The following is a 26552-nucleotide window of genomic DNA, read 5'->3' as shown; positions in this document are numbered from 1 at the left end:
GTATTATTATACCCATTTTACAGATGGGGCTCAGAGAGGCTAGATACCTGGTCCACAGACCTGAATGTCTGTAAGATAACAAGTTGGAGAAGATCATAGCAACCCACTCCAGTACTCTTGCCTGGAGAATCCCATGGACAAAGGAACCTGGTGGGCTACAGTTCATAGGGTTGCAAAGAGTCAGAAACGGCTAAAGCGACTGAGCAGCAACGCATGCAAGATAGCAAGTAAACCAGAATGCACTTAGCTAGAACTTCCTCTAATTGTCAACAAATATTCACAGAGCCTGCCCCAAGTGCTGGATTTTAGAATTCTGAAATGGAGGTGCAGACCCTACTACCCTTGAAGAGCTCACCCAGAGGGCTCGTTAATGTCTGCAGACTCCAGGGATCGCCTTTCGCATGACAGAAGGGCAATCAAGGGTCTGGAGGAAAGGATGCCTGCCTTTCTCCAATTTGCACAGAAGTGTAGCTGAGTTTAACCCTGACACTTTCAAATCATCAGGGCCCCTGCTGAATGCCCTCAGCCTGCAAGCTGCTCTCTTCAACCAGCGGGCCGAGTCGGGGGTGGGGAACGGGTGGTTAGCAGGCTCTTGGCTTGTCTGGACTCTGCGGGAGTGTGGCTGGCGATTAGACTTCACCAGCGGGGAGCGCACCAGTATGCCTGGGTCCTTGGCAGCCCTCACAACGCTTTCCCGCCCACCCTGTCCATGTGGTTCATCTGCTCTTGTTGGCTCCCCTTTCCAGAAGCTCTGCTCTGGAATACTGAGGTCATGACAGTCGACTAATTTACCAGCCTCCCTCAGAGATCCCACTCTTCCCCATAAAGGTCCTTCTGGTTCCTAGGAAGATCATCCCACAGGTGGAATCAGGAACCAAGCTTGAATCAGGAATTGCACAGAACCAGGATCTCCTGCCTGACCTCCTGGGCTTCCTGGACCACCCCAGCCCCGGGGCCTGCTGCCAGTGAGATATTTATGAGCACATCAATGGGCCTTGCTCTGCGCCAAGCAGTCTTGTGGATTAGCTCTTTTAATCCCACTCCAACAGGGAGATTTGACTATAATTGCCATCATACCGAGGAGTAGCCCTCCACGTGTTCTGTGCACTCTCCCGGGCCCCCAGCTTCTCCTGCACCTTCACTCCCCACCACCTCCTGCTCCTGCATGGCCTGGCAAGCGTAGAATGGGGGGTGGGAAAGGAAAGACAGATTTTTCTTGCCTGGTGCCCATGTCCTCTACTGTGGCTTTGCTCTGGCCGGAGCAATGATTTATGCGGGCTCCTTTGCCCTGGAGGATAGCTTTGAGGGTTCTTTGGAGCCCACATTGCTGGGAGTGGCTCACTCTGGGGTTTCCTACCCTGGCAGGGACTCCTCCTGTTGGCTGTCTGGGGCACCCCACTGGAGGACCACCTCACTGGGTCCCGCTCCCTCCTGCCCTACCCCACAGCCCTCTGGACAAATTTCCTCCTGGGCAGCCCCTAGGCATCTTCTTCACCTGGGTCTTCTGTGGGTTCCCCAGAAGTCCTGGCTAGCTCATCGCTGACATGATTCACCCTGTGCAGCCGCGTCCCCCACCCAGCAGCCAGCCAGGCCAGCATCTCGCCTGAGGCTTTCCCAGGCAGGGGTCTTGCCCAGTCTTTGAGCTCCCTCCACCCCCAACCCCCGAATCCAGAAGACACAGCTCAAGTTCTTCAAGTGGACTCCCTGAAACCCCCACCCAGCCAGTCAACCTGTGAGGAGGGGAGGCACCCCAGGCAACTCCCACCATTGGGAGTGCCACAGCACCCCAACAACTGCCCCTAGAGGAAGCCTCTCTCTGCCTTCCAGTGGCTCCTGTTGGCATGTCTCCTGTCTCTGCTGTGGGTGGGAGGTGAGGTCTTCTACAGTTTCTAAACTAGTTCTTAACTAAGGCAGCTGAAAGAACTGCTTTAGATGGTCTAGCACCTTGTTTTGGAATGTGGGTGCAGTTAGCAGCCTTGTGAAACTGAATCAGAAACCTGGTGTTTGAAAAATAACACATAGAGAACAAACTTGTGGTTACCTGTGTGGGGAGGAGGAGGCGCAATATAAGGGTAGGGAGGTATAATATAAGGGAGGTACAAACCATTAGGCGTAAGATAGCCTCAAGGATGTGTTGTATAACACAGGGATTACAGCCAATATCTTGTAATAACTGTAAATGGAAAGTAACCTTTAAAATTGTATTACAATTTGTTTAAATAAAATTTTGTTTTGAAGTAATTTCAGACTTGGAGAAAAGTTGCAAAAATAATACCAAGAATTCTGGTAGAGCCGTTACCCAGTATGTTAACATTTTTACTTCATTTGCTTTTTCATTCTCTCTCCTTCCTTTCTTGTTCTCCTGAACCATTTGGGAGTAAATTACAGAATTCGTGACCTTGCACTCAAACTCTTCAGTGTGATCTGAAAATAAGGACATTCTTTTCTACAACCACAGTACAATGATCAAAGTCAGGAAATTAGCTTTGCTACAATGCCATTAACTTATCTAAGGATTTCTTCAAATATTCATTTGTCTCACTAGTATCTTTTATAGAAAAAAAAAAGATCCAATCCAGGATGTATTGCCTTCAACTGTCATGTTTTATTTAATTTCCTTTGATGTGAAACAGTCCCTCAGTCTTTCTTTGTCTCCCATTTTTAAAGAGGACAGGCTGCTTATTTTATAGAAGGGCCCTCAATCTGGGTTTGTCAGATGTGTCCTCATGATTTGATTCATCAGATGCATCTTTGGCAGGGACAACACAGAGGTGACGCTGTGTTCTCAGCGAATCATCTCAGGAGGTACACATGTCAATTTACCCCATTACTGGAGGTTTGTTGTTGTTCAGTCGCTCAGTTGTGTCCAACTCTTTGTGACCCCATAGACTGTAGCATGCTAGGTTTCCCTGTCCTTCACTATCTCCTAGAGCTTGCTCAAACTCATGTCCATTGAGTTGGTGATGCCATCCAACCATCTCATCCTCTGTCATCCCCTTCTTCTCCTGCCTTCAATCTTTCCCAGCATCAGGGTCTTTTCTAATGAGTTGGCTTGTCACATCAGGTGGCCAAAGTATTGGAGCTTCAGCTTCAGCATCAATCCTTCCAATGAGTATTCAGGACTGATTTCCTTTAGGATTGATTGGTTTGACCTCCTTGCAGTCCAAGGGACTCTCAAGAGTCTTCTCCAACACCACAGTTGAAAAGCATCAGTTCTTTGGTGCTCAGCTTTATGGTCCAACTCTCACATCCATACATGGCTACTGGAAAATGACAAATACTGCTATAACAAGCAACCCAATTATGCATAAGTGTTTTCCTATTGTTGGAGGTTTATCTTCAGGGGAAATTCCCAGAGGTGGAATGGCTGGTTCCAAGGTAAGGGCATATGCAGTTTCATTTAACAGCTATGTGATTTTTCAAGACTTTCATGATTCAAAAATAGAGAAAAGCCACCAGAGGCAGGAGTGAGAGGGAACAGAGGGGAAGAAGAGCAGAAGACAGAACGGACAGGAACCAGCCTCCCTGGGGGCTGCACCACTGCACTGGTTCCCAGAAGCCTCTCTGGTACCTAGCTTACTTGGGAACTTTCGGAAGCCCCTCCCACCTCTTTCTGGACCACACAATTCTGCAGTTTATCACATGCTTGCACCTAATTACTGAGTGTGGTTGTTAGCACTCAACAATTGCCTCTTTCCTCCTGTTTTTCTCTGCCGATTGCTACTATGTTCTTTAAAGAGAGCAAATACAACTTCTATAAAGAATCCTGGAGATATGCATCAAAGTGCACACATAACTTGTCAAACCATCTAGCCTGGTTCCATTATTCCTCACCTGTGAGCAAAGGTGTGAGCATGTGTGAGTGCATTCCTATGGAGCCTATGAACCCCCCACCCAGACAGAAACCCCACCCTCTCTTCTATGACCCTCTCTCCAGTTCTGTCTCACCATGATGAAACCATTCCATCCAGAATTCCAGTCACAGCCCTATCCTTCCCAAGATCTCAGGTGAGTCACCTGACCTAAGCAACCATCTTCCTTATCTGTAAAATGAGAGGAAGGGGTAATAACACCTATTTCTCAGGGTTGTTGGATTAGTTCAGTTCAGTTCAGTCGCTCAGTCGTGTCCGACTCTTTGCGACCCCATGAATCGCAGCACGCCAGGCCTCCCTGTCCATCACCAACTCCTGGAGTTTACCAAAACCCACGTCCATTGAGTTGGTGATGCCATCCAACCATCTCATCCTCTGTTGTCCCCTTCTCCTCCTGCCCCCAATCCTTCCCAGCATCAGGGTCTTTTCCAATGAGTCAACTCTTCACATCAGGTGGCCAAAGTATTGGAGTTTCAGCTTCAACATCAGTCCTTCCAATGAACACCCAGGACTGATCTCCTTTAGGATGGACTGGTTGGATCTCCTTGCAGTCCAAGGGACTCTCAAGAGTCTTCTCCAACACCACAGTTCAAAAGCATCAATTCTTCGGCGCTCAGCTTTCTTCACTGTCCAACTCTCACATCCATACATGACCACTGGAAAAACCACAGCCTTGACTAGACAGACCTTTGTTGGCAAAGTAATGTCTCTGCTTTTCAATATGCTATCTAGGCTGGTCATAACATTCCTTCCAAGGAGTAAGCGACTTTTTAATTTCATGGCTGCAATCACCATCAGCAGTGATTTTTGGAGCCCCCCAAAATAAAGTCTGACACTGTTTCCACTGTTTCCCCATCTATTTTCCACGAAGTGATGGGACCAGATGCCATGATCTTGTTGGATTAAGTGGGTACAAAACACTTAGCATTCTACCTGGACATGGAAAGTGCTCAGTAAAGAGGAGCGATTTTTTTAAATATCTATTTTATTTAGTATTTATTTGGTTGCACTGGGTTTTAGTTGCAGCACTCAGGCTCTTCCATCTTCATTGCAGCCTGCAGGATCTTTAGCCATGGCATGTGAACTCTTAGCTGCGCATGCTGAATCTAGTTCCCCAACCAGGGATTGAACCCAAGCCCCCTAAATTGGGAGCTTGGAGTCTTAGCCACTGGACCACCAGGAAAGTCTCAAGGAAGGTTTTTTAGGGTCTTTCTTAGCCCTGCCAGGATATTTATATACACATCAGAAGCTCATTAATCCCTGACTATGTCACTATACTGGGGCCAGGAAGAGAACCATGAATAAGATATGCTACCCTCAAGGGCATCCAGGCAGGTAAAAGGAGGCAGGAGTGACCTGAGTAGGACAGAATATTAGTAATTAATAATGCATGGATGTCGGGCTCACTGTGCAGGCTTTGTTCTCAGTGCTTGTATCAATCTGATCCTGTGAGGTAGGTACTGGATTACTCCATGACAGATAAGGAAATCGAAGTCCACTCAAAGCCAGTGAGCTGGAGGTCCAGATGCCTCCAGAGGCTGGGCTTTGAACCCCATCCCCTGTTGTTCCACATGGAGTGAGGAGGCACAGGCCAGGGGATTCAGAGAGGGTCTACTGGCCTGTGCAGACCAACCTCTCAGACCCAGAGCCATCTGCTCCACCCTCTCCTGTTCTGTTTCATCTCTTAGATCCTCCTCACCACACCCATCATGGTCTGTCTGTCTGTCTACCCCTCTCTACTAGGCCAGTTCCCTTTATGTCTTTATCCTCCATGCCCCAGATCCCAGTACAAGGCCTGTTCCTGAAGGTGTGTGCTGGAATTAATGACTGGACAGGTGGTATCTGTGTGTCTTTGGCATAGGGGTGGGGGTGGTGACCTGCACCAAGGCAATGAGAACAGAGGCAGAAATCATGAGCCTGGGTGTTGATTGGCTATGGGGAAGAGAGGCCAAATCTGGAGAACTGGCTGTCAGGCAGGTCTGGGCACAGGTGACCCCTGCGTGGTGGCCATACACACTGAGACAGGGGACATGGACAGAGGAGCAGGGTGAGGGCACTATATGCAGTGGACCCCAGTGGGTTGCCAGAAGCCCTGGTTCACCAGTGGTTTAAGCCCTAGAATAGTTGGCATCATCTGGAGAGTGGGCCCACCTAGAAGAAGATGGAGAGTCTGGAGAGCACGATATTAACCAGGATGGACAGTGGTCAAGGACAATATGGAGATGCAAGGACTTGAGGACTGGAAAGTCACAGCAATGGGGGCCGTTTAGTTTAGGGGCAAGCAGTACTCACAGTAAAGTGAGGAAATAAAGCCCCAGAGAGTTCTGGTACCCTCAGTATACTGTGTCCCACCACTGTTAAATTTGGGGGTGCTTAAAATGATAAAGCTTTAGGTATAGAGAACAAACATGTGGACACCAAGGGGGAAAGAAAGAGTGGGATGAATTGGGATTGACATATACACTATTGATACTATGTGTAAAACTGATAACTAATGAGAATCTACTGTATAATACAGGGGAATCTACTCAGTACTCCATGGTGACCTAAATGGGAAGGAAATCCAAAAAAGAGGGGATACATGTTGGAGAAGGAAATCGCAACCCACTCCAGTATTCTTGCCTGGGAAATCCCATGGACAGAGGAGCCTAGCAGGCTACAGTCCATGGGGTTATAAAGAGTCAGACACGACTTAGTGACTAAACCACCACCATGTATACATATAGCTGATTCACTTGCTGTATAGCAGAAACACAACATTGTCAAGCAACTATACTCCCATAAAAGTTAATTAAAAAAATTATAAAGCTTCAGTTAATCTGAAAATTTCACCTCCTCCCAAATGACTCATTCTCCATGTTAAGGATAATAAAGCTCTAATATCCTTCTTATACAGCTGGGGTTATTTATTTTCAGTAGGAATGACCTACAATAGAAAATGTCTTAGATCGTTTGGAGTGCTGCCTTATCTGACATCACATCCACCCTGTATGCAGCAGGGCAGTTTGCTCCCATTTTCCAGATGAAATGACTGAGGCCCCAACTGGGAAGGGTCTGGAAAGCAGACCTTCTGGGGCCTCGAGCAGAGCCAGGACTGAATCAGCACATCACTTCATTATTCAGCCCACTGTGCAGGGTGGGGGCTCCTTGGTGCCGTGATCCCTCCAGGCAACAAGCCAGAGAGTGGACAAAATCCAGTGCACCTGCAAGACGAAGCTTGCAAACTTCCAATTGTCCCTGACTTAGGGGGTGGTACTCAGCAAATATTTACCAAGTGGACAAAACTTTCATCATCTCTGTTGTATGATGTTGCAAGTTCCTGGAACACACGTGGTGAGGTAGGATGGGTGCTGGCAGAGTCTGGGACCTTGCAGGGAACAGTTAATTATTCTGGGAGTTCAGACTTGCAAGGCAGGGCTCAGGAAGGCCTTGGGTCTTTCCTAGCCAACTCCTGCAAAGTCAAACCAACCGCAGCTCTGAGAAATCTAGAAAGGCACGCCTCCGTCTCCCTTCTCCCATCCCCGAGAAGTTTGCCTCTGAACTTTTCTAGATCCATGGAGAACCCTCCCAGGAGGAAAAAGCCCCACCTCAGATTAGCAGGTTCCTTGCTTGTGGGCAGAGGTGGGGGAGGGAAGGGTGATGGGTCTGGGGTTGGGGGTGGGAGCCTAACCAAATCTCCTTGCTCAAAACTCGGGGCCTGGCTCAAGATACTTGGCACCTTCCACAAGCTTGCCACATGTGTATCCAAACCCTGAGTTCTACTCCTGTTGGGGTCCTTTAATGGACCGGAACCTGGTGGTACAGAGTTGATGATAAGAAAGTAAAAGAAAGAAAGAAGGAAAGAGGCTTATATTCTCTGGTTTACACAGAACACCAATATAACTTTAAGACAAAAAGTTAGCACTGCCTACGTAGGCTCAGGGCACCCTCTCGAAGAGGTCTTGAAAGCCCGGGCAAGTAAGTAGGCACAGCGGGCCCCTATGCTCCATGGAATTAGCCTGAAGGAGAGAGAGAGAGAGAAATGAAGAAAGACATGGGGATCCATGCTCTGATGGAACAAGGGCATTTATTCAACATATTGTGGGCATATATATATATTGTCTTACAAGATAGCCTTTTCAGCAAAGATAGGGATCAAAAATCTTACAAATCACCAAGGAAACATAAGGCTCAAAGAGAGAGGTTTGCAAATAATCACTTTCCATATCAGAAAGGAAGAGGGTCGTAAATAGGTACTTTTCACCTGTATGGAAAAGCTAACAAAGGAAATGCATACATTCCTTATTCGTGGCTTGCCGGCTCCTCTCGCACCTGCATTCAGGAGCTAATAAGGAACAGAGGATTTATGAAAGACAGAAAACAGCACACAGGAAGCCTCCTGTTAAATGCTCTCTAACATACTCCCTTCTCCCCTTGATCCTGAAATTGGGAAAACCAACTCAGGTTTTCTTAATCCACCAGAGAGGCTCCTACCCTGAGAATTCTAACTCCGGTTAGGCTCCTCTCTCAAAATAGCTGTGTTCCCTTAGGCAAATCACTCAACATCCCTGAGCCTGTCTTTCCACTTCTGAAATGTTGTTGTTCAGTAGCTAAGTCATGTCTGATACTGTGACTTCATGGACTGAAGCACACCAAGCTTCTCTGTCCTCCATTGTCTCCTAGAGTTTGCTCAAATTCATGTCAATCGAGTTGGTGATGCTATCTCATCATCTCATCCTCTGTCGTCCCCTTCTCATCCTGCCTTCAATCTTTCCCAGCATCAGGGTCTTTTCCAACGAGTTGGCTCTTCGCATCAGGTGGCCAAAGTACTGGAGCTTCAGTCTCAGCATCAGTCCTTCCAATGAATATTCAGGGTTGATTTTATTTAGGACTGACTGGTTTGATCTCCTTGCTGTCCAAGAGACCCTCAAGAGTCTTCTCCAGTACCACAGGTAGAAAACATCAAATCTTCAGCGCTCAGCTTTCTTTATGGTCCAACTCTCACATCCATACATGACTACTAGAAAAACCAGAGCTTTGACTAGATGGACCTTTGTCGGCAAAGTGGTGTCTTTGTTTTTTAACACCTTGTCTAGGTCTATCATAGCTTTTCTTCCAAAGAGCAAACGCATTTTAATTTCATGGCTGCAGTCACTGTTTGCAGTGATTTTGGAGCCCAAAAATCTGTCACTGTTTCTACTGTTTTCCCATCTACTTGCCATGAAGTGATGGGCCCAAATGCTATGATCTTAGTTTTTTGAATGTTGAGTTTTAAGCCAGTGTTTTCACGCTACTCTTTTACCTTCATCAAAAGGCTCCTATGAAATGAGTCTGTTGTAAAATAGATCATTTCACCATTTCTCTCTAAAAATATACCCTGGGCCAGTTTCTCCTTCCTGGCTGGGAGGCTTTTCCAGGGCTGGAACATAATTCTCATACTCACGTTCCCTTCCCCCACTGCTGGAAGTACAGGAGACGCGCAACATGCTGATAATGTAAAAGTCCTTTACAAAATAACAGTAACATTCGATATTGACTCTGTGCCTGCCACCAACCTAAACAGTTGCTATGGATTCTCTCATTGAATCCCCATGTTGCTCAATGAAAGTATGATTACACTCATTTTGAAAGTGAAGAAACTGGGACTTCCCTGGTGGTCCAGCGGTGAAGACTCCACAATTCCAATGCAGGGGGTGTGGGTTCAATCCCTGGTGGGAGAACGGATCCCACGTGTGGCTCACAACAAAAAAAAATAGACAATTAAAAAGAAAAAGATAGGGGCTTCCCTGGTGGCAAAGAATCTGCCTGCCAGTGAGGAGACACTGGTTCGATCCCTAGTCGGGGAAGTGTGCCACAACTACTAAGCCCGCATTCTAGAATCCAGGAGCTGCAATTACTGAAGCCTTCGAGCCCTAAAGCCTGTGCTCCATAAGAAGAGAAGCCACCACGATGAGAAGCTCATGTACTGCAACTAGAGAAAACATGTGCAGCAACAAAGACCCAGCACAGCCAAAACTAAATAAATAAAATTTTAACAGCAACAACAGAAGATGAAGAAACTGAGGATTAAAGGGGCTCAGCCTTGACTCCAAGGTCAGGCAGCCTTGCATGGGGCAGGGGAACCGGAAGCCAGATCAGACCTCACATGTGTTTGCCAACAAACCCAACTCCTTGAAGAGGCAGGGACATTTTTAAGAGAGAAAACGAGGTTTGTCCGAAATCAGCTGGAAAGGAAGATTTCTAAACTGTTAAATTCGGCCCCCAGGGGAAGGGGTTTATGATGGGGAGATGAGGGTTCCCTCCATGTGGAGATCCCTGTCTATATTGGTCCTGACTGCTGTCATCAAGTACGGCCGTTGCTCCTACAGCACTGGTGCTCAACTAGGGGGTTATTTTTGCCTCTTGGGGAACATTTGGCCTTATCTGGAGGCATTTCTTTTTCTCACAACTGGTTGGTGCTGCTGGTATCTCATGGGTAGAGGCCACAAATACTGTTAAACATCCTCCAATGCCCAGGATAGCTCTTACAACGAAAGATTATCCAGCCCAAATGTCAGTTGTCCCAAGGTTGAGAGGCCCTGAGCTATGAAGATAGGGCTTAGGGCTGGGCTCTTGGCCAGGTCCTTGTCTGAAATCCCTTCTCCCTTCTTCCCATTTTATAGGTAAGAAAGTTGAGGCTCAGAGAGGTGGGACTTACTTTAGACCTGTTATTTAGAAAACCAGGATTCTGTCCCATTGTTTCCCCACCATCCCTGTGGACTTGGGAGAGACGACTCAGAGTCAGAGGTGAAAAAAAAGTAAATTCAGAGTCAGAAAACCTGGATCTGGTTCCAGCTGTGTGGTGAGTTCATCATGTGAGCTTGGGTAAGTCACTGCCCCTTCTGCTTCTTTTTCCCTTCTGGAGGTGCCCCCTAGTACTGGCTGACACCTGGGCCTTTGCTACCAAGAGATGCCTAGGGGGCTGGAAGATGCCTGGGGGAGGGGTGACCCAGGTTCCGACAGGGGGCACCTGGGGCCTTCTGACACCCACGTCCATCCTTGCACAAAGAACAAACACAGAGGGAGGAGAATAGATTCCTTACCCTTGAGAAGCCTGGGGGATAAGGGTTCTTTCTCCTTGAGCAGAAAGGATCAACCCCCCTCATATTGCCCACCCCCAGGTAGCCCCAAAAGCAAGGCTCCAAGGGTGGCTCTCAGAGTCTAGAACTAGATTCCCCTCTAATTTGACTAAACTCTGCCCTTCTCCAAAACATCCTGGCTGGGCTAGAATGGGCCTCCCCGGTGTGGTACAGCCTCTTATTAAGTTCTGAGACTATCTGTCTTGAAATGAGATGTATGACTTACCTATGGGGAGGGGCCAGCTTTGGGTGGGACTCCAGACATAGCACAGCAGATTCACCTTAAATAACCCAGAAGCCAGAAGGGAGACCCCAGCAAAGATCCCCTGGAGAGGGGAATGGCTACCACGCCAGTATTCTTGCCTGGGGAATTCCATGGATAGAGGAGCCTGGCAGGCTGCAGTCCATGAGGTTGCAGAGAGTCAGACACTATTGAGTGCCTAACACATTCATTTATTCACACAGCAAAAGAAGTAGAAGACAGCTGTCAGGGAGACATTTGGTCTCAGGACTGGAAGGCCTCTGAGGCCCCAGCACCACTCAGAAGGCAGAAGGGACACCATCCTCAACACATTCTTGCTCCATGGAGCTCCCAAGCTGGGTGTGTTGGAGCCGTCAGCCCAGGAGCCGAGGAGAGCTGAGGCAGCCCCGCAGTCAGAAGGGTTTAGCACTTGACCGTTTTATTTCTTTAATAGAAGGGAAGTGGGGCTCCAGTTCAGCACCACGAGGGCAGCTCCCCTCCCCCTGTGCCCGCTGCCTCCTTCTCTGCTGCCTCCACTGGGAACCCACAAGCCCACAGAGTTGCTGGCCTCTGGGATGTCGTCTCATGTACCACTTGAGTTGGAGGAAGAAACACTATCCCGGCCAGAGCAGAGTCAGAACCACCGGGCTGGGTACCGTTGGTGGCTGGGTGTCACCCAAGCTTCCTGTGTCCTGCCACGCCTCAGTGGGTCTTCCCTCGGCCCTCAGAGATGATGTCCTCGGGTTCGGCGCGCATGTACCACTCCACCCAGGAGCCATCATAGATGGGTACATCTGGCTTGCCACAGAGGTAGGCCCCCAGGGCCACGTGGCAGGCTGTGACGCCAGAGCCGCACGTGGCCACCAGGGGCAGGGACAGGTCCACCTGCTTGTCCTGGAAGAGGCGGCGGATCTCCTCGGGGCTCTTCTCCAGGCCGTCCTCGGTCAGGAAGTCCGTGAAGGGGATGTTGATAGTGCCGGGGATATGGCCGGGCTCGATGCCTGCAACAGGAGAGCAGGAGGCAGGGAACAAACATTTATACAAGGGAGGTAGGAATGGCCCCTGCGGGATTGAGAACCTTCCATGCAGCCACGGCGCTACCCTCTCTAAGCATCATCTCAGGTAGTCCTCACAACCAGGAAACCCAGGCAGGCACTGTTTACAGGAATCTGTTTTACAGGAGATGCTGAGGTTCGCTACTGTCCGGTGTCACGCATCTAGTGAATTGCTGCCTGGGATCTGAACCTAAGACTCAGACTTCCACAGAAGCCACACTCTGCCCCAGGTTTCCTGAAGACTGACTGTGCTGACAATTAGAGGAAGTTCTAGGTAAATGCATTCTGGCATACTTGTTATTTTGCGTGTGTGCATGCTCAGTAGCTTCATTCACGTCCAACTCTGTGCAACCCCATGCACTGTAGCCCGCTAGGCTCCTCTGTCCATATGATTGTCCAGGCAAGAATACTGGAGTGGGTTGCCATTTCCTTCTCCAGGGATGATGGGTGTTACTAAAAGGCCCTCTTGGGTGGCATGGGGATATATCAGTAATACACAGTAACAGGAATCACTGTAGCTGACCTTACTGAGGGTTTACTTTGTGCTAGGAGCCCCTCAGCTGTATTTTCCCCTTTAATCCTTGCTCTAATACTATGGGAAAGCAATCACTATTCTCCTTTTTGTACAGACGAGGAGACTGAGGCACATGGAACAGACTGGCCCATGATAGTCGGAGCAGAGAGGCCCCAGAGCCTGTGCTGCCAAGCAGGACCCACTGCCTGGGAGGGGGAGGGGCAGGGAAGCTTCTCTGAGTAAGCCCTGAAGGCTGAATAAGATTTAACCAGGTTGAAGGGTTTGAGTGGTAGAAGCTGAGAGCATCCCAGGTAGAGGGCATCAAGCTGGCCAGGTCTCAGGCTGTGGAGGGGGGAACAATGGGGACGCTGATATTCTCCACTGATTTAGATGGAGCCTGTACACACATCAGCTCGTTCACCTTGACAACAGGCCGGCTGGGCGTTTATCCTTATCTTCCATTTTACGAATGAGCGAGCACGATGGAGGTAAGCATTAAGCACCCCTGTAAAGATCCACAGCCAGGGAAGCACACATTAATTACCCCACTTCCCGTTTCTCAACTGCATCCTGTATGTGCAAACACAGAGCTAAGTGTTTAACACACTTGCTCTCATTTAACCCTCACTACATCCTTTAAGCTCCATGTTCTGCCCTGACTTGACCCACGCAGAAGCTGCAGTTCAGAGACTAGGTGACCTGCCAGGTGTCACACAGCTAGTGCAACCCAGGGAGGGCTCTGAACCCAGGTCTGGCTCTGGCTCACTCCCCTACATTGTTCCATCACCCCCACCCCCACCCAGGGGCTAAGCTGAAGGGTCCCACAGGTTCAAGGTAGCATTCCTATTAGGCTGAACCATCTCAAACTGCCACTAATTTGGGTTCAAAAAAGCTCGGTCATCAGCAGTTTCCCACAGTCATGTCTACACAGCTCTGCAGGGTTCCCTGTGTCAGGACCTTGTGAATTCACCAAACCTCTCTGGACTCTATCCAGCTGCTGGGTTAGTCTTCAGGACGCACTGGGAGCATGGATGGTCCTTGCCCTCAAATCACCCTAACAGTGCTAGGACAGGGTGAGCCCAAGCTGCTCTAGAAACAGAAGCTCCAGCCAGCCCTGATTCAGGGGTAGAGGGATCCATTCAGGGAGAGCTTCCCAGAGGAAGTGGCAAGTTCCCTGTGCCCTCCTCAAAGCAGACATGAGAGAAACGACTGGGGGATTACTGGTTGTTCAGTGCAGTTAAAGGTACTGCACTGGAGTTCAACGCCTGGCTGCCTCCTGAGATCTGGGAAAAGGTGGCCCTTCTAAGGCTCCAGGTCCCCTTCTGTATGAGAAGAGCACCTGTCTCGTGGGATCTTCTTTTATTTTTTTGGCTGTGCTGGGTCTTCGATGTAGCACACGGGCTTCTCTTGTTGTGGAGAACAGGATCTCTAGTTGTGTCTTGGGCTTAGTTGCCCTACAGCATGTGGGATCTTAGTTCCCTGATCAGGGATCGAACCCACGTGCCCTGCATTGGAAAGCAGATTTTTAACCACTGGACCACCAGGGAAAGAAGGAAACGGCAAACACCCTCCAGTATTCTTGCCTGAAGAATCCCAGGGACAGAGGAGCCTGGTGGGCTACAGTCCATGGGGTCACAAGAGAGTCAGACACGACTCACCAGCTAAACAACAACCACCAGGGAAGTCCTCTTGTGAGATCATTAAAAAGCTCACACCAAAGTGGTTATTGATCCACCTGCTTTGTGGGGACCCCTTCCCAACCCTGCTCCTTACAGAGGGGGACATGAAGCCTTAGAATGGCCACCTCTCCCCAGATCTCAGGAAGCAGCCAGATGTTGAACTCCATGGGGAACCCAGCCCATATGGGAGAGGCCCTGCCCCAGCGGAGGCCAGCAACCACCCTCTATTTAGTTTCTGCTCTCATCTGGGGCAGCAATCTCTCTTCGCACTTCAGGCTCCTCTGTCCTGCTCTCTGCTAGCCTTTGGCCCCTCTGACGACTTTCACTCTCTACTTTCTCTCTCCACTTTCCTGGCTCCATCATCCTCAGAGATGGTGGTAGACTTGATCAAGCACCATCTATTTGGGGCTTTCTCCCAACTGGGCCTGTCCCCTCCTCCCATTTGGCAGTGACCCCCATCCATAGTACTGGGAGGGGGCTGTTTGGATTCTCACACTTATACAGGGCATTCTGGGTTTCCAACTAGTTTGGGGGTGGAGGCGGGGCAAATATTATTGCCTCCACTTTAGAATAAATCCCAGTGAGACGACTAGAAACTGAATCTCAGCCGGCACCCCCACGCTGTGGGGTGAATCTCAGCTGGCATCCCACCACCCCACCCTTTAAGGCAAGAGTGAGGCGAGGGCAGTGCTCAGGGCGCGCCTGACCCCGCGCCCCAGGGACCTCCTGGGCACTTCGCTCATCCGTTACCGTCTCGGGGCTCGGGCTCCGTGCCCCGGAAGCGGCCGGCGGCGCGGGCATCCACCACCTGGAAGCGCCGGGATTCAAGGTTCTCCTTGATGTCCTCGTACGTCTTGATGTAGGCGGGGTCCAGCACTGCGTGGAACTCAGCAGGCTCCGGACGGCTCTTGCCCGAGCTCAGCGGGAGGCCCTGGCGCAGCCAGTTGCGGAGGCCACCGTCGAGCAGAGATACGGTGCGGTGGCCGAAGACACGGAACATCCACCAGACGCGTGGCGCCGCGTAGAGGCCCTGATCGCTGGCGTCGTAGACCACCACGTGGGTGGTGGCTCCCACGCCCAGGCGGCCCGCGTACTCTGAGAAGTGCGCCGCGCTGGGCAGCATGTGGTCATAGGGCGACGTGCGGTCGCTGCACTGGTCGATGTCAAAGAAGGCGGCGCCCGGGATGTGGCGCTCCTCGAACTCGCGGCGCGCATCGCGGCCCAGCTTGGCCAGGTACCATGAGGCATCGAGCAGCCGCAGGGGCTGCCCGGCCCGTGGGGCCCGGAGCGCCTCGGCCACCCACTGCGCTGACACGAGCGCACGGAAGAGCTGCTTCGAGGCCATGGCGGCGGCGACACTGGGGCTGCAGGCCTGGGCGACAAGGAGGAGGTCAGGAGGGTATTAAGGAAGAGACCAGTGGCCCAAACGCCTGTGCCCCTGGGGCGAGGGCAGGGTCCAGGGCCGGAGGGCGCAGTGGAGCCTAGGGAGGGCAGAGTCCAGTGAATGCGGAAAACCCGCGATGGTGAACCCAAGATACAGACTTAGATCACTGGGAACCTCCCCTCCCTTGCCTTGCTAAGCCTGGGATATATACACAGAGCAAGCACCAGAATGACCATGATCCCTTAGAGGGGGCAAGGCGATGGCTTTCACCACTGCTTGAGGTGGGGTGGATAGGAGAGAGCCCAATTAGGAGAAGGCCCTGCTGGCTTCCCAGGTGGCCCTAGTGGTAAAGAACCCACCTGCCAATGCAGGAGACATAAGAGACTTGAGTTCTATCCCTGGTTTGGCAAGATCCCCTGGAGAAGGGCATGGCAACCTATTCCAGTACTCTTGCCTGCAGAATTCCATGGACAGAGGAATTTGGTGGACTACAGTCCATACATAGGGTAGCAGAGTCGGACAGGACTGAGGCGACTTAGAACGTAAGCTCCTGGCACTTTAAGGCAAGTAGGGCCAAAGTCTTAGCCCCTCCGTAAGGTGCAGCTCAGCTTTACTGCAATCAACCAAGATCCCTGGTGGAATTCACCCATTCATCAAACATTTATATAAACAGCCTCAGAGGACTAGCAACTGGAATTAGTAAATTAATCCGCCTTCAGTTCAGTTCACTCAGTGTCTGACTCTTTGTGACCCCATGGACTGCAGCACACCAGGCTTCCCTGTCCATTACCAACTCTCAGAGCTTGCGCAAACTCATGTCCATCGAGTCGGTGATGCCATCCAACCATCTCATCCCTATGTGTGCTTTAATCCTCACAACACCTTACAACACTGCAGGACACAGGGTAGGCTCTCAATCATTTGTTATGTGAGTGATCTCAAGAAGGTTGGTATTTTTCTCATTGTTTCCTGGAGGGGACACTGAAGTTCACAGAAGTGCACTAAAGACCAAGGTCAACAGCTAAGAAGTGGTGGTACTGCCAGGCTTCAAAGTAACTGTCAGGCAGTTCAGCAAAATCTGATTTCACCCTTTGAGTTTCCTCTCTTGGGGCATTCCTGGCCTGCAATGCAGGAGACTGGGGTTCAATCTCCTGGGGAAGATCCTATGGAGAAGGAAATGTCAACCCACTCCAATATGCTTGTCTGGAGAACTCCACGGACAGAGGAGGGACTGCAAAGAGTTGGACACAACTGAGCAGCTAACTTTCTTCCTCTCTAGAAACAGCGATTAGGGCCTCACTCCCCACCCTCTTCTCTCTCTTGCAGGCCAGCAGTCCTGTATAGCAGTTTACCAGCCCACCATGACAAGTCAGCTCACAGCCTTCAGAGGTCTGAGGTCATCCTGCCACACACACACACACACACACACACACACACACACACACACACACACACACACACACACACACAATCCCTATGCTGGATTGGCAGTTCCCATTAAGGACTGTAGGAGGTAGAGGAAGTTTGGGGAGAGAAGGCCGTGTGTGTCACTGAAGGGTGTGGACCAGGTTCCGATGTGCTTGGGCAGGGCTGGCTGGCTGTAGGTGGGGCTGCTCTGGGAGTCAATGACCCCCAGACAAACAGGACAGCCCCAGGCCCATCTCCCGGGTGCACACTGTGCTAGGGAAGGTGTAAGCACAAGGCTGCCGTCTGGGATGGGCCCTGGAATAGCAGGGTTCAGTCAGACTCAACCTTCTGCAAGGGCTTCCCTGGTCTTGTACTTCCTGGCCCCCTCTCTCCCTTGACTGCAAAGCACAAAGCTCAGAGAATTCCCTGGGTAAATGCTTATCAAAGTACAAACTTTTGCAACTTTCCGTGAGACTATCATTGTTTCAGCATAAAAAGAAATTTTTCCAAGGGGGATGAGAAAAGCACTCCAAGCATACACAATGGCATATTCAAAAACTGAGTAGGGGTGTCCCAATAGCTTGCAAGAAGCAGTTGCTAGATTTTCAGGAATTAAGCCAACTGGTTGTTAAACACAGCCATTATTAAAAATTAAATTATATACACTTATAAAGAAATAGGTTAAGGACAAAGGCAGTTTTATTTTTTTAAATATGTGACTTCAGGGATGAGCAAGTAAACAAAAGCAGCCTCTACCACGTGGGCTTCAGATCCAGGAATAACAAATGGCCTGGCCTCAATGTCACCGCGAGCCCCTGGACAACTCTTCTCCAAGTCTTTAAATAAGTTTCTGGCCTACTCCCAGGGTTGTTACGGGAAGTAAGTGACAGCCATAGGAGTCCCCAGTACAGTGCCTCACCAAGCAGGCCTTGACAAATGTTAGTTTCGTTTCACTCCAGCAAGTTCTTTGCCAGTTCGTCCTCCTGGAGCCTGTGGGTCAGTTGGCCTCCTCTTCCTGGCCTCTAGGTCAGGCTTTATTAGTCCTCCTCCCTGTCACCAGGTGACAACCCCCTCCCCCTGCCACTTACCCCAACTCCACCCAGCGGGCCGCCCCCTCCCCCAGCAGCCGCGGACAGCCGTCCGTGGGGTGAAGCCAGGGGTGCGTCTTCCCTCCTAGACTACGGCCCCTTGCTCTGCTCAGGCCCCTCGGGAGAGCCCCACGCTGCGCACCCCGACAATCGGCCTTCCTCTAAAGAAAGGCAAGAGCCACGCCGCAGCAGTTACCGGAGTCTCGGGCTCCCGGCTTCCGGGTTCGGCCGTGACCTCGCGCAGAGAGCCCCCTCCCCGAGCCCTCAGCAGTCCCCTCCTCCTGCCACCAACCTGCTGCGGGCCAAAGGGAGGAGACTCCGGCACAACCCACTGCCCGGGCCACTGGGAGTCTAGGCCGCCGGAGCCTTCCACTGGCCAGGCCGTGGGGGAAACGCCCGCGCCGCCGAGCCCGCCCCGCGCCGCCCCCCTGCTGTCCGGTTTCCTCCCCAGATCCCCGCGGGTTCGAGAGGCGCCGCGAGCCCGGGGACTGGCCGGGGACCGGCGCGGCGCGGGGCGGGGGCGCATGGAGTGGCGGGCGGCGCGCGATCCCCCCCGCGGGCTGCGGCGCGATGGTGTGGGCCGGCCGGGGATTTGCGGGCTCCGGGTTTGAACCTGCCAACTTCTCCAGCGTGCAGGGGCAAGCGCCAGGGCGGCGGCAAGGGCGAGTGAGTGCGGCTGGGCGGGGCTGCGGTAGGCGCCCGGGCCGCTCGGGATTGGGCCGCCAGCCAAACCACCTGTGACCCTGAGGAGGGTCCCGGTGGCGAGAGCGGGGCGGGGCTGCCCCGGGAACCCTGGACCCAACTCGGGCAGAGGGCACCGGGCTGGGCCGGACGCGGGCATTTAGGAGGCGGGCGACTCCAGGTTGCTGAGAGGCTGCAGGAAGGTTTGCGAGGCGAGAGGCGCGGGTATGGGCGGCTGCGGGCCTCCAGCGGACCCTTCCCCATGCGCCCACTCCCCTACGCTCCCAGGAAGGGGTCTCTAAGCCCAAGATGCATTCTCCTCCCATCTTGGACATCTTTTCGCTGCTCCTTCTGGAGTACCCTGAGGGAGAGTACAGGAGACTCTAGGACCAGACACCCTCCCAGCCAGCTCCGCGATCCCCATCCCTCTCGCTCCACCCACTTCTGCGCGGGTGGGGGGCGCAGGGAGTGGCGGAAGCAGGCTTTCCCTAGGGAATCTGCAAACCTAACCCACTGCACACTCCAACCCTGCCGGGTTGCCATAAACACGACACCCCTGGGGGAGTGCAGTGGGGAAAAATCTCCTCCTCCCAGGTCCCAGCCCACTGCACAAACAGTCCTCACGCCGATCTCTTTCCTGGTTCCCACCCGCGCCAGGTGACACGGAGAGCTGACACCATGGTTCAGCAGGTCCTCTACCGGGCGCTGGTCTCCACCAAGTGGCTGGCGGAGTCCGTCCGGGCTGGCAAGCTGGGCCCTGGCCTTCGGGTGCTGGATGCGTCCTGGTACTCGCCGGGCACCCGCGAGGCCCGTAAGGAATACCTGGAGCGCCATGTGCCCGGCGCCTCCTTCTTTGACATAGAGGAGTGTCGGGACAAGGCCTCGCCCTACGAAGTGATGCTGCCCAGCGAGGCGGGCTTCGCTGACTACGTGGGCAGTCTGGGCATCAGCAACGACACGCATGTGGTGGTGTACGATGGTGATGACCTGGGCAGCTTCTATGCGCCGCGGGTCTGGTGGATGTTCCGTGTGTTTGGCCACCGCACCGTGTCCGTGCTCAATGGTGGCTTCCGGAACTGGCTGAAGGAGGGCCACCCAGTGACATCTGAGCCCTCACGCCCAGAGCCAGCCATCTTTAAAGCCACGCTGAACCGCTCCCTGCTCAAGACCTACGAGCAGGTGCTGGAGAACCTCGAATCAAAGAGGTTCCAGCTGGTGGATTCACGGGCCCAAGGGCGATACCTGGGCACACAGCCGGAGCCAGATGCAGTAGGTAGGTGTCCCCGTGGGGGGGGATGGTCCCTGGGGAGCAATGCTCATGGAGAGATGGGGAGTAGGATGTCTGGGACCCTCTCCAGGTTTTGCCCTCAGCAGCCCCCAGGAGGGCCTCAGTCTTTCCATCTGTAAAATGAAAGGGAAGAGCCCAACCTAAAGGTTTTTCCAGCTATGATGCATAGGAACGGACACATGCCTTCCCGTAGCCACACACAAAGGCACAACCAAGCATCTGTGTGGAGTGGCATCAGCAGAGGTAACCGACAACATATCCACCTGCATCCACGCCCACGCACTAGCTCCCCAACATGCTCAATAGCATCCACGAGCCACACAAGCATTGCTGTACAAAAGTCTCCTCAGGACCCCTTGAGTTCTTCAGAAATTCTTAGCAACATAAACAGTGCTGTTTCCCAGAATCCCCGCCCTCCTCCAGCTCTCCCAGACCCCCTGACCTTCCTTAGGTTGCTTGCTCAGCTCAGTGGCAGAGTCCAGAGTTGAACCCAGTGCTGCCTAGTTTCAAACCAGGGTGCACCACCGTCCTGCCTCACCCTCACCTCCCGGGGCCAGCAGGGAGCCCCTCTGCTTGGCATCTCTAAGAATATGGCTCATGAGTCCCCTTCTGTAGACAAAGAGGGAGGGTTCTACACTGGTGGAAGTTGGGGTGGGGAGAGTCTCAGAACTGCATTCTAGAGCCTCCTAACAGGACCACAGAGGTCTTGCCATCACCCCTCCCAGACACCTCCGGTGGCCAGGACCTCACTGCTCTCGGGGTGCAGGATGGCCCGGGGAGGCTGCAGCGCTATCCTCAGGAAACCTCTGTGGAATCCACCTCCTGTGCAACATTTGGACTAACTTGTTGAAAAGTCTCTTCCTTTCTGTGCCTCTGTGGAGAGCGTTGTGAAAGCCATTCCAACACTCTTAGAACTGGAGGGTATGAAAGGTCACCTCTCCGGTCAGAGGAGGCTGTGGTACACAGAGGAAGGAGTGGGTCAAGGCCACTTGGGTAGCTGGAGGCAGAACCAGAAGGCACAGGACTCTGCCCTCCCCACCGTGGCTTTCTCCAGGACTGTTTTTCCTGCCCGGCTTGCTCTCTGAAGGTCTGAAGTTGAAGATTCAAGTTTGTTTAGCTCCTGGCACCAGCTCCTGCTCCTGGCCTTGGTTCAAGGCACCTTCCTCTCCTTGGCACTTGAGATGCCACTGCGGGGAGGAGGGGTGGAATTGTTTCTCTAGCTATCCCCCAGCTTGCCCTAAAGCAAACAGAATAAATGAGTGGAGAGCGTAGATATGCCAGATTCGGCCTCTGTTCTCCCATTTTAGACATGAGGAAACTGAGGCTCAGAGAGGGAGGAAAAGCCAGCTGCTGCAAGTAGGACCTCCTGCAAGTCCCCGATTCTAAAGTCCCTGGCTCCTCTCTTTTAGCCAGCTTCTCCCCTCCAGTTCCCATCTGGAGACCAGGGAGCACAAACCCCAGTTTGAATCCTGCTCCTCCTTTATGCTGGGACCTCAATCAGTTCATTGCTCAGCCTCTCTGCATTCCCTTATAAAATGAAAAGAGTAATGCCAGCCCTACCCACCTGGCTATGTATTTATTAAACACAGCAATGGCTGGAAAGGTACTTTGAGAAGGATGAAGAACAGTGCAAACCCTGGGTCTGTCTGTAAAGCCTCTCTAAGAGGGTTTGCTGGCCTCCTGTACAAGACATTAGGCACATGAGGCTCTGCTGAGCTCATGGGATCAGGGAGGCACCCCATGGGCTCAGCCATCCAGATGTAACACCTAGGGGAGTATGGGTGGCAGGCCCTGGGTGTCCCTGGAAGGAATGACCCCCAAGAGGAGCTGGAAGCAGGGCCTTAGAAACCCCACAGCCACTTTCTGCCCATTTCAGGCAAGCAACCTCCCACCTGGCCTCAGTTATGTGTTCCCAGTGCCTTTGGTCCTATTTGTAAGGGGAGAAAAGTGAGAGTCAGACAGACCTGAGTTTACATCCTTGTGTGGGACTTAGGTGTGGTCTCAGGTCTGTCTCTTCACCTCTGAGCTCTCTTATTGAATACCATCGCTCACCTTATAGGAGGAGCCTTAGGGAAAGGGAGAGAACAAAGGTGGGAGTTGATCCAACTCAGTATCTTCATAAACATTATTCTCTTTTCTTCCCCTCTGCTTGGAAGTGGGGTCCATGAGGGTCAAGAGGGAGAATATTGACCCCTTAATGCATACTGTTATTTGCAGTACCCTTTATATACATTCTCCCCTGGGCAACTACAGTAGCCCAGCGGGGGAGGCAGGTGGGGGTTCCAAGTGGTCTCACTTTGCAGGTAGGGAAAGGAAGCAGAAACTTCTGCAGCAAGACACTGAGGCCAAGACTCGACCCCAGTCACAGGATCAAAGTGAGGTTATTTCCCAAGGCCACTGCTGTGTCAACAAGCATGGGGTGGTCACAGCTCCAAAGTGTTGCCTCATATTCCTTCATGGGGTCATGTGACTTCTGCCTGTGTGTCTTCCCAGGGTTGTGGACTGGGGTAGGAGGGGGTAGGGGGTGCCAAGTTGACTCCCAGCAGGCAGGGCTGGGGGCTGACTGCTCTGGGCTCCTTGGTGTCTTTAGGAAGAAAGCAAGAAAGAGCTACTCGGGTTTCCCTGGCCTTGAAAGCCCACACCTATCAGTGACCTGCAGGATGCTAACTTGCCAACTTGACTACCATCTTCTTGGCCAAAGCTGGAGCACCAAGTCCCAGACCTCTGAACTGATCATCACAAGAGGTCATCTCAGCCTGCCTCAGCTGCTCTTTCTAGGAAGGCTCAGGGTAGTCAGAGTACACAGGCTTTGAGGTCAGACACACCTGAGTGTACATCACACCTGTGCTGTGTGTCATGGGGCACGTCACCTCACCTCTCTGAGCCTGGGCTCCCTGTTAGTGCCAGGAGGCCCATCTGTATGGTATTATGTGGACTGAGGAAAAGTTCTTCAGATAAGCCGTCTGGGTGCCCGATGCCAGAGGTTTGGCATGGTGGCTGGGGAGAGGAGAGCCACAAGCCTGCAGCTGAAGCTGGGCCTGGAGGAACAGCAGGAGTCCTTGTCCCTGGGTGCAAAGTGCCTTTCCCCTAGATGGCTGGTCTCCGAGGTTCTCTGGCCAAGTTCATCCCAGCCCTCCCCCTACGCAGGCGACTAATTTCTGCTCATTTAAATTCCTCAGACAGGCCCTGAGCACTGGCTGGCAGAAAGGGAGGGCCTCCAACTCCTGAGGCTTGCCCAGGGTGGGGGACCAGAGTCTACAGAACACCCCCTCCACCCTTATACCACCACTTTTTTACTCAGAAGAGGTGCCTTTTTTGTAATTAGAAAAAAACAATAAAGCCGTTTCATCAGGGATGGGTGGAAAGAAACAAAACAGCATTCAGGACTCAATAAACGCTGATGTTCTTTAATGCACTTCATCCAGCCCACTGCCTGGGTACTGAACCTTTTTTTTTTTTTTTTTGCCTGCACGGTATTTTGGTTCCCTGACCAGGACCCCAGCAATTAAAGCCCAGAATCTTAACCACTAGGCTACCAGGGAGCTCCCGGAGACATTTTAAGTTGGTTTCTTGGAAAAGAACACCCTTGAAGCCAACAGACCAGTTGTTCCTCATCAGTAGGGTCAGTTCACATCAGATCTCAGATCAAAATTTCCAGACAAAAGGATGAAATCACAACAGGAATAAAATGTTAGTCGCTCAGTTGTGTCCTACTCTTTGCAACCCCATTTACTGTAGCCCTCCAGGCTCCTCTGTCCATGGAATTTCCCAGGCAAGAATACTCAACCCATAAATCACAATAATTTAATGTCAGGACATCTATAGTCAATCAAAGGAACTCTTGACTGGGCCAGCGAATTTCAAATTCTCTTTGGCCTTGAGTTGAGGAGAATGGGACATCATTGGCATGATTGCCTACCTCCTGGGTGCCCAGGTTGTTAAGGGCTTTCATCTGCTGAAGCTGACTTCCCCACAAGCCTGTGAGATAGGTGTGGTTATCTCCCCATTTCCCAGGTGGAAAACTGAGGCTCAGACATACAGGGCACAGCTGCCTTCACACTGCCCCAGGATGTGCCCTGGTTACCCTGGTCAGATCTCTCTCACACTGCTGCCCACCTGGTCCTGCCCCACAGTCTGGGTTAAGCAGGGGCTGTGGGAGACAAGGAGGCCCCACTCCCAGTGGGCACTCCAGTCTGCCATGGTGTGGGGCACTTGAGGAAGAGGAGTGCCAGGGCCATGATGGAGGCTGGACCTTGTCCTTGGCCTTGCATGTGGCACCAGCTCAGCCATGGCCCAGTTCCATTTCCCCCACATGATGGCCGAGGGGCCTAACTAGGTGTAGAGAAGTTTCTGGAATGGACCCTGGAGCTAGCCTAAACCCCCATTCTGCTTCTATCAAAGCCTCTCAGGATTGCTAGGAAGGTCCTCAAGGGACCACAGGGCCCCCACTCTCACCTGCCCCCCAGGGTAGGTGGGAAAGTGATGGAGAAGCAGCAGCACCTGAGAGTGGTGGGCCGATTGAGGTAGTCGGTCTTTACCCTTTACAGCAGCCCTTCCCACGTTACCCATGGGGACACTGAGGCTCAGAGAGGTGGGGCCTCTCTTCTGCTTAAGGTCATCCCTCGGTAAGTGGCAGAGCTGGGATTTGAACTTCCGTCTAATAACAGATCATAGGCTCTTTACACACTGTGGGCTTGACAGGAAAACCAGGGGACTCGGCACAATCCTGGCCCTGCCTTTACCTCGCTGTGTTGCCTCAGGCTAGTCTTTTCACTTTGTCAAGCCTCAGTGTACTCATCTGTACAATAGAGCGACGTTATTTTTAGTGAATCGTGGTTATGTATTTAACCTCTATTTTCCTTGCTAGACTGTAATCTCCCTGAGAGCATGGTATGTGTCTCCCCGTCACCCAATGTTCTTAGCAATTAGCACACCCCATAGCATTTGCATTCCTCATCCCATTTGCTCTTCTCCACAGCCCTATAAGATAGGAATGTAACACTGAGCCCATTTGACAGATGAGAGAACTGAGATTCAGAGAGGTGAAGCAATTTGCCCAAGGTAAAGGTTAGTAGATGGTAGAGCCAAGACTCCTCCCTGTCCTCTCAAGCAGGTAGAACATACCTATATCAGGTAGGTTTGATGGGGGGTGGAGGTGGTGGTCACGAACATTGGATGTAGCCAGGGCTGGAGTAAATTGAGCTCTGAGAAAGGCAAGGACTTTATTTTTTGTTTGCAAAGCTCTCTATCGTCATAACCATGGTTGATTCCGACCTCCAGGCCCACTCGCCCCCACCCCCTGTGCTGCTCCTAACCCTGTCCTGTCCTCTGCCTTCACCCAGGACTGGACTCGGGCCACATCCGAGGCTCGGTCAACATGCCTTTCATGGACTTCCTGACAGAGGATGGCTTTGAGAAGAGCCCAGAGGAGCTTCGTGCTATGTTCGAGGCCAAGAAGGTGGACCTCGCAAAGCCCCTCATCGCCACATGCCGGAAGGGTGTCACTGCCTGCCACATTGCCCTGGCCGCTTACCTCTGTGGCAAGCCCGACGTGGCCATCTATGATGGCTCCTGGTTTGAGTGGTTCCACCGGGCCCCCCCAGAGACCCGGGTGTCCCAGGAGAAGGGTGGGAAGGCCTGAGTGGTGGCCTCTTCTCCCCTTGCCTACAACTCCTGCCGGTGGAGTGATCCGGCATGGCCTGCAGCTAATCTTTGCCTCCTCAGCCAAGGAAATTGACAAGTTTTTAGAATTAATCTGTAGAGTGCTCCTTTCCCCAACAACACTGGAATAAACTTGGCCTTTTCAAGTAGCTGTGTGTGCCTCTTTCTCCCTGGTTCCATCCTTGCCCTGTACTTCCTTCTCTTTCAAATTCCTTAGAACCTACCAAGGAAGGAAACTTCACAGCAGCCCCCACACCGGGGATACCACTTTATTATTTAGTTTTGGCAAAAGAAGTTGCCTGTTGATGCCTGTCAGATGGAGCACACTGGGACTTTACCTGGAAAAGGCATCAGTGAGCCAGAAAGAGGGTGAGACCCAGGCTTCCTGGGGGCCACCCCTTCCTGCTGTGGGTCCAGCCCTCTGGGAGGAGGGGGTGGAAGAGAAGACAACTGGTCTTCCACTTGAAATGAGTGTTCAGAGAGGTGTCCCACAGGCCGTGGGGCCTTTCAGAAGAGGTGATTCTCAGATGATGCTCAATGAACCCAATGTTCACTGCAGCATACTTTACAATAAGCAAGGCATGG

The 26552-nt window shown here is 52.0% G+C and overlaps 2 protein-coding genes across 9 annotated transcripts; one reads left to right on the top strand and one right to left on the bottom strand.

Moving 5' to 3' along the window:
• Positions 1-11376: 11376 nt before the first annotated feature.
• On the bottom strand, positions 11377-19551 carry MPST (mercaptopyruvate sulfurtransferase). 6 transcript variants are annotated; one of them, XM_081596357.1, is made up of 4 exons: positions 18534-18662; positions 15209-15830; positions 12979-12981; positions 11377-12211 (listed from the first exon to the last, which is right to left on the bottom strand). In XM_081596357.1, exons 2-4 carry the CDS (start codon positions 15801-15803, stop codon positions 11913-11915), a joined length of 897 nt encoding a protein of 298 aa, XP_081452483.1. In that variant the 5' UTR covers positions 15804-15830; positions 18534-18662; the 3' UTR covers positions 11377-11912. The 6 variants fall into 6 exon arrangements, with proteins under 6 accessions (XP_081452483.1, XP_081452486.1, XP_081452487.1 ...); XM_081596360.1 differs by lacking the exon at positions 12979-12981 and having other exon boundaries at positions 18169-18662; XM_081596361.1 differs by lacking the exon at positions 12979-12981 and having other exon boundaries at positions 18338-18662.
• On the top strand, positions 18955-26114 carry TST (thiosulfate sulfurtransferase). 3 transcript variants are annotated; one of them, XM_081596376.1, is made up of 3 exons: positions 18955-19003; positions 19676-20291; positions 25649-26114. In XM_081596376.1, the coding sequence occupies exons 2-3, from the start codon at positions 19697-19699 to the stop codon at positions 25945-25947; spliced, it is 894 nt and encodes a 297-aa protein (XP_081452502.1). In that variant the 5' UTR covers positions 18955-19003; positions 19676-19696; the 3' UTR covers positions 25948-26114. The 3 variants fall into 3 exon arrangements, with proteins under 3 accessions (XP_081452502.1, XP_081452503.1, XP_081452504.1); XM_081596377.1 differs by having other exon boundaries at positions 18955-19221; XM_081596378.1 differs by having other exon boundaries at positions 18955-19243.
• Positions 26115-26552: the final 438 nt, after the last annotated feature.

The sequence above is a fragment of the Giraffa tippelskirchi genome, chromosome 4 (genome assembly GCF_054371585.1).
Source record: "Giraffa tippelskirchi isolate mGirTip1 chromosome 4, T2T-mGirTip1v1.2.pri, whole genome shotgun sequence".
In the NCBI taxonomy this organism is placed as follows: domain Eukaryota; kingdom Metazoa; phylum Chordata; class Mammalia; order Artiodactyla; family Giraffidae; genus Giraffa; species Giraffa tippelskirchi.
The sequence above is the reverse complement of the archived record's forward strand: the minus strand, read 5'-3'. Positions and strand labels throughout refer to the sequence as shown.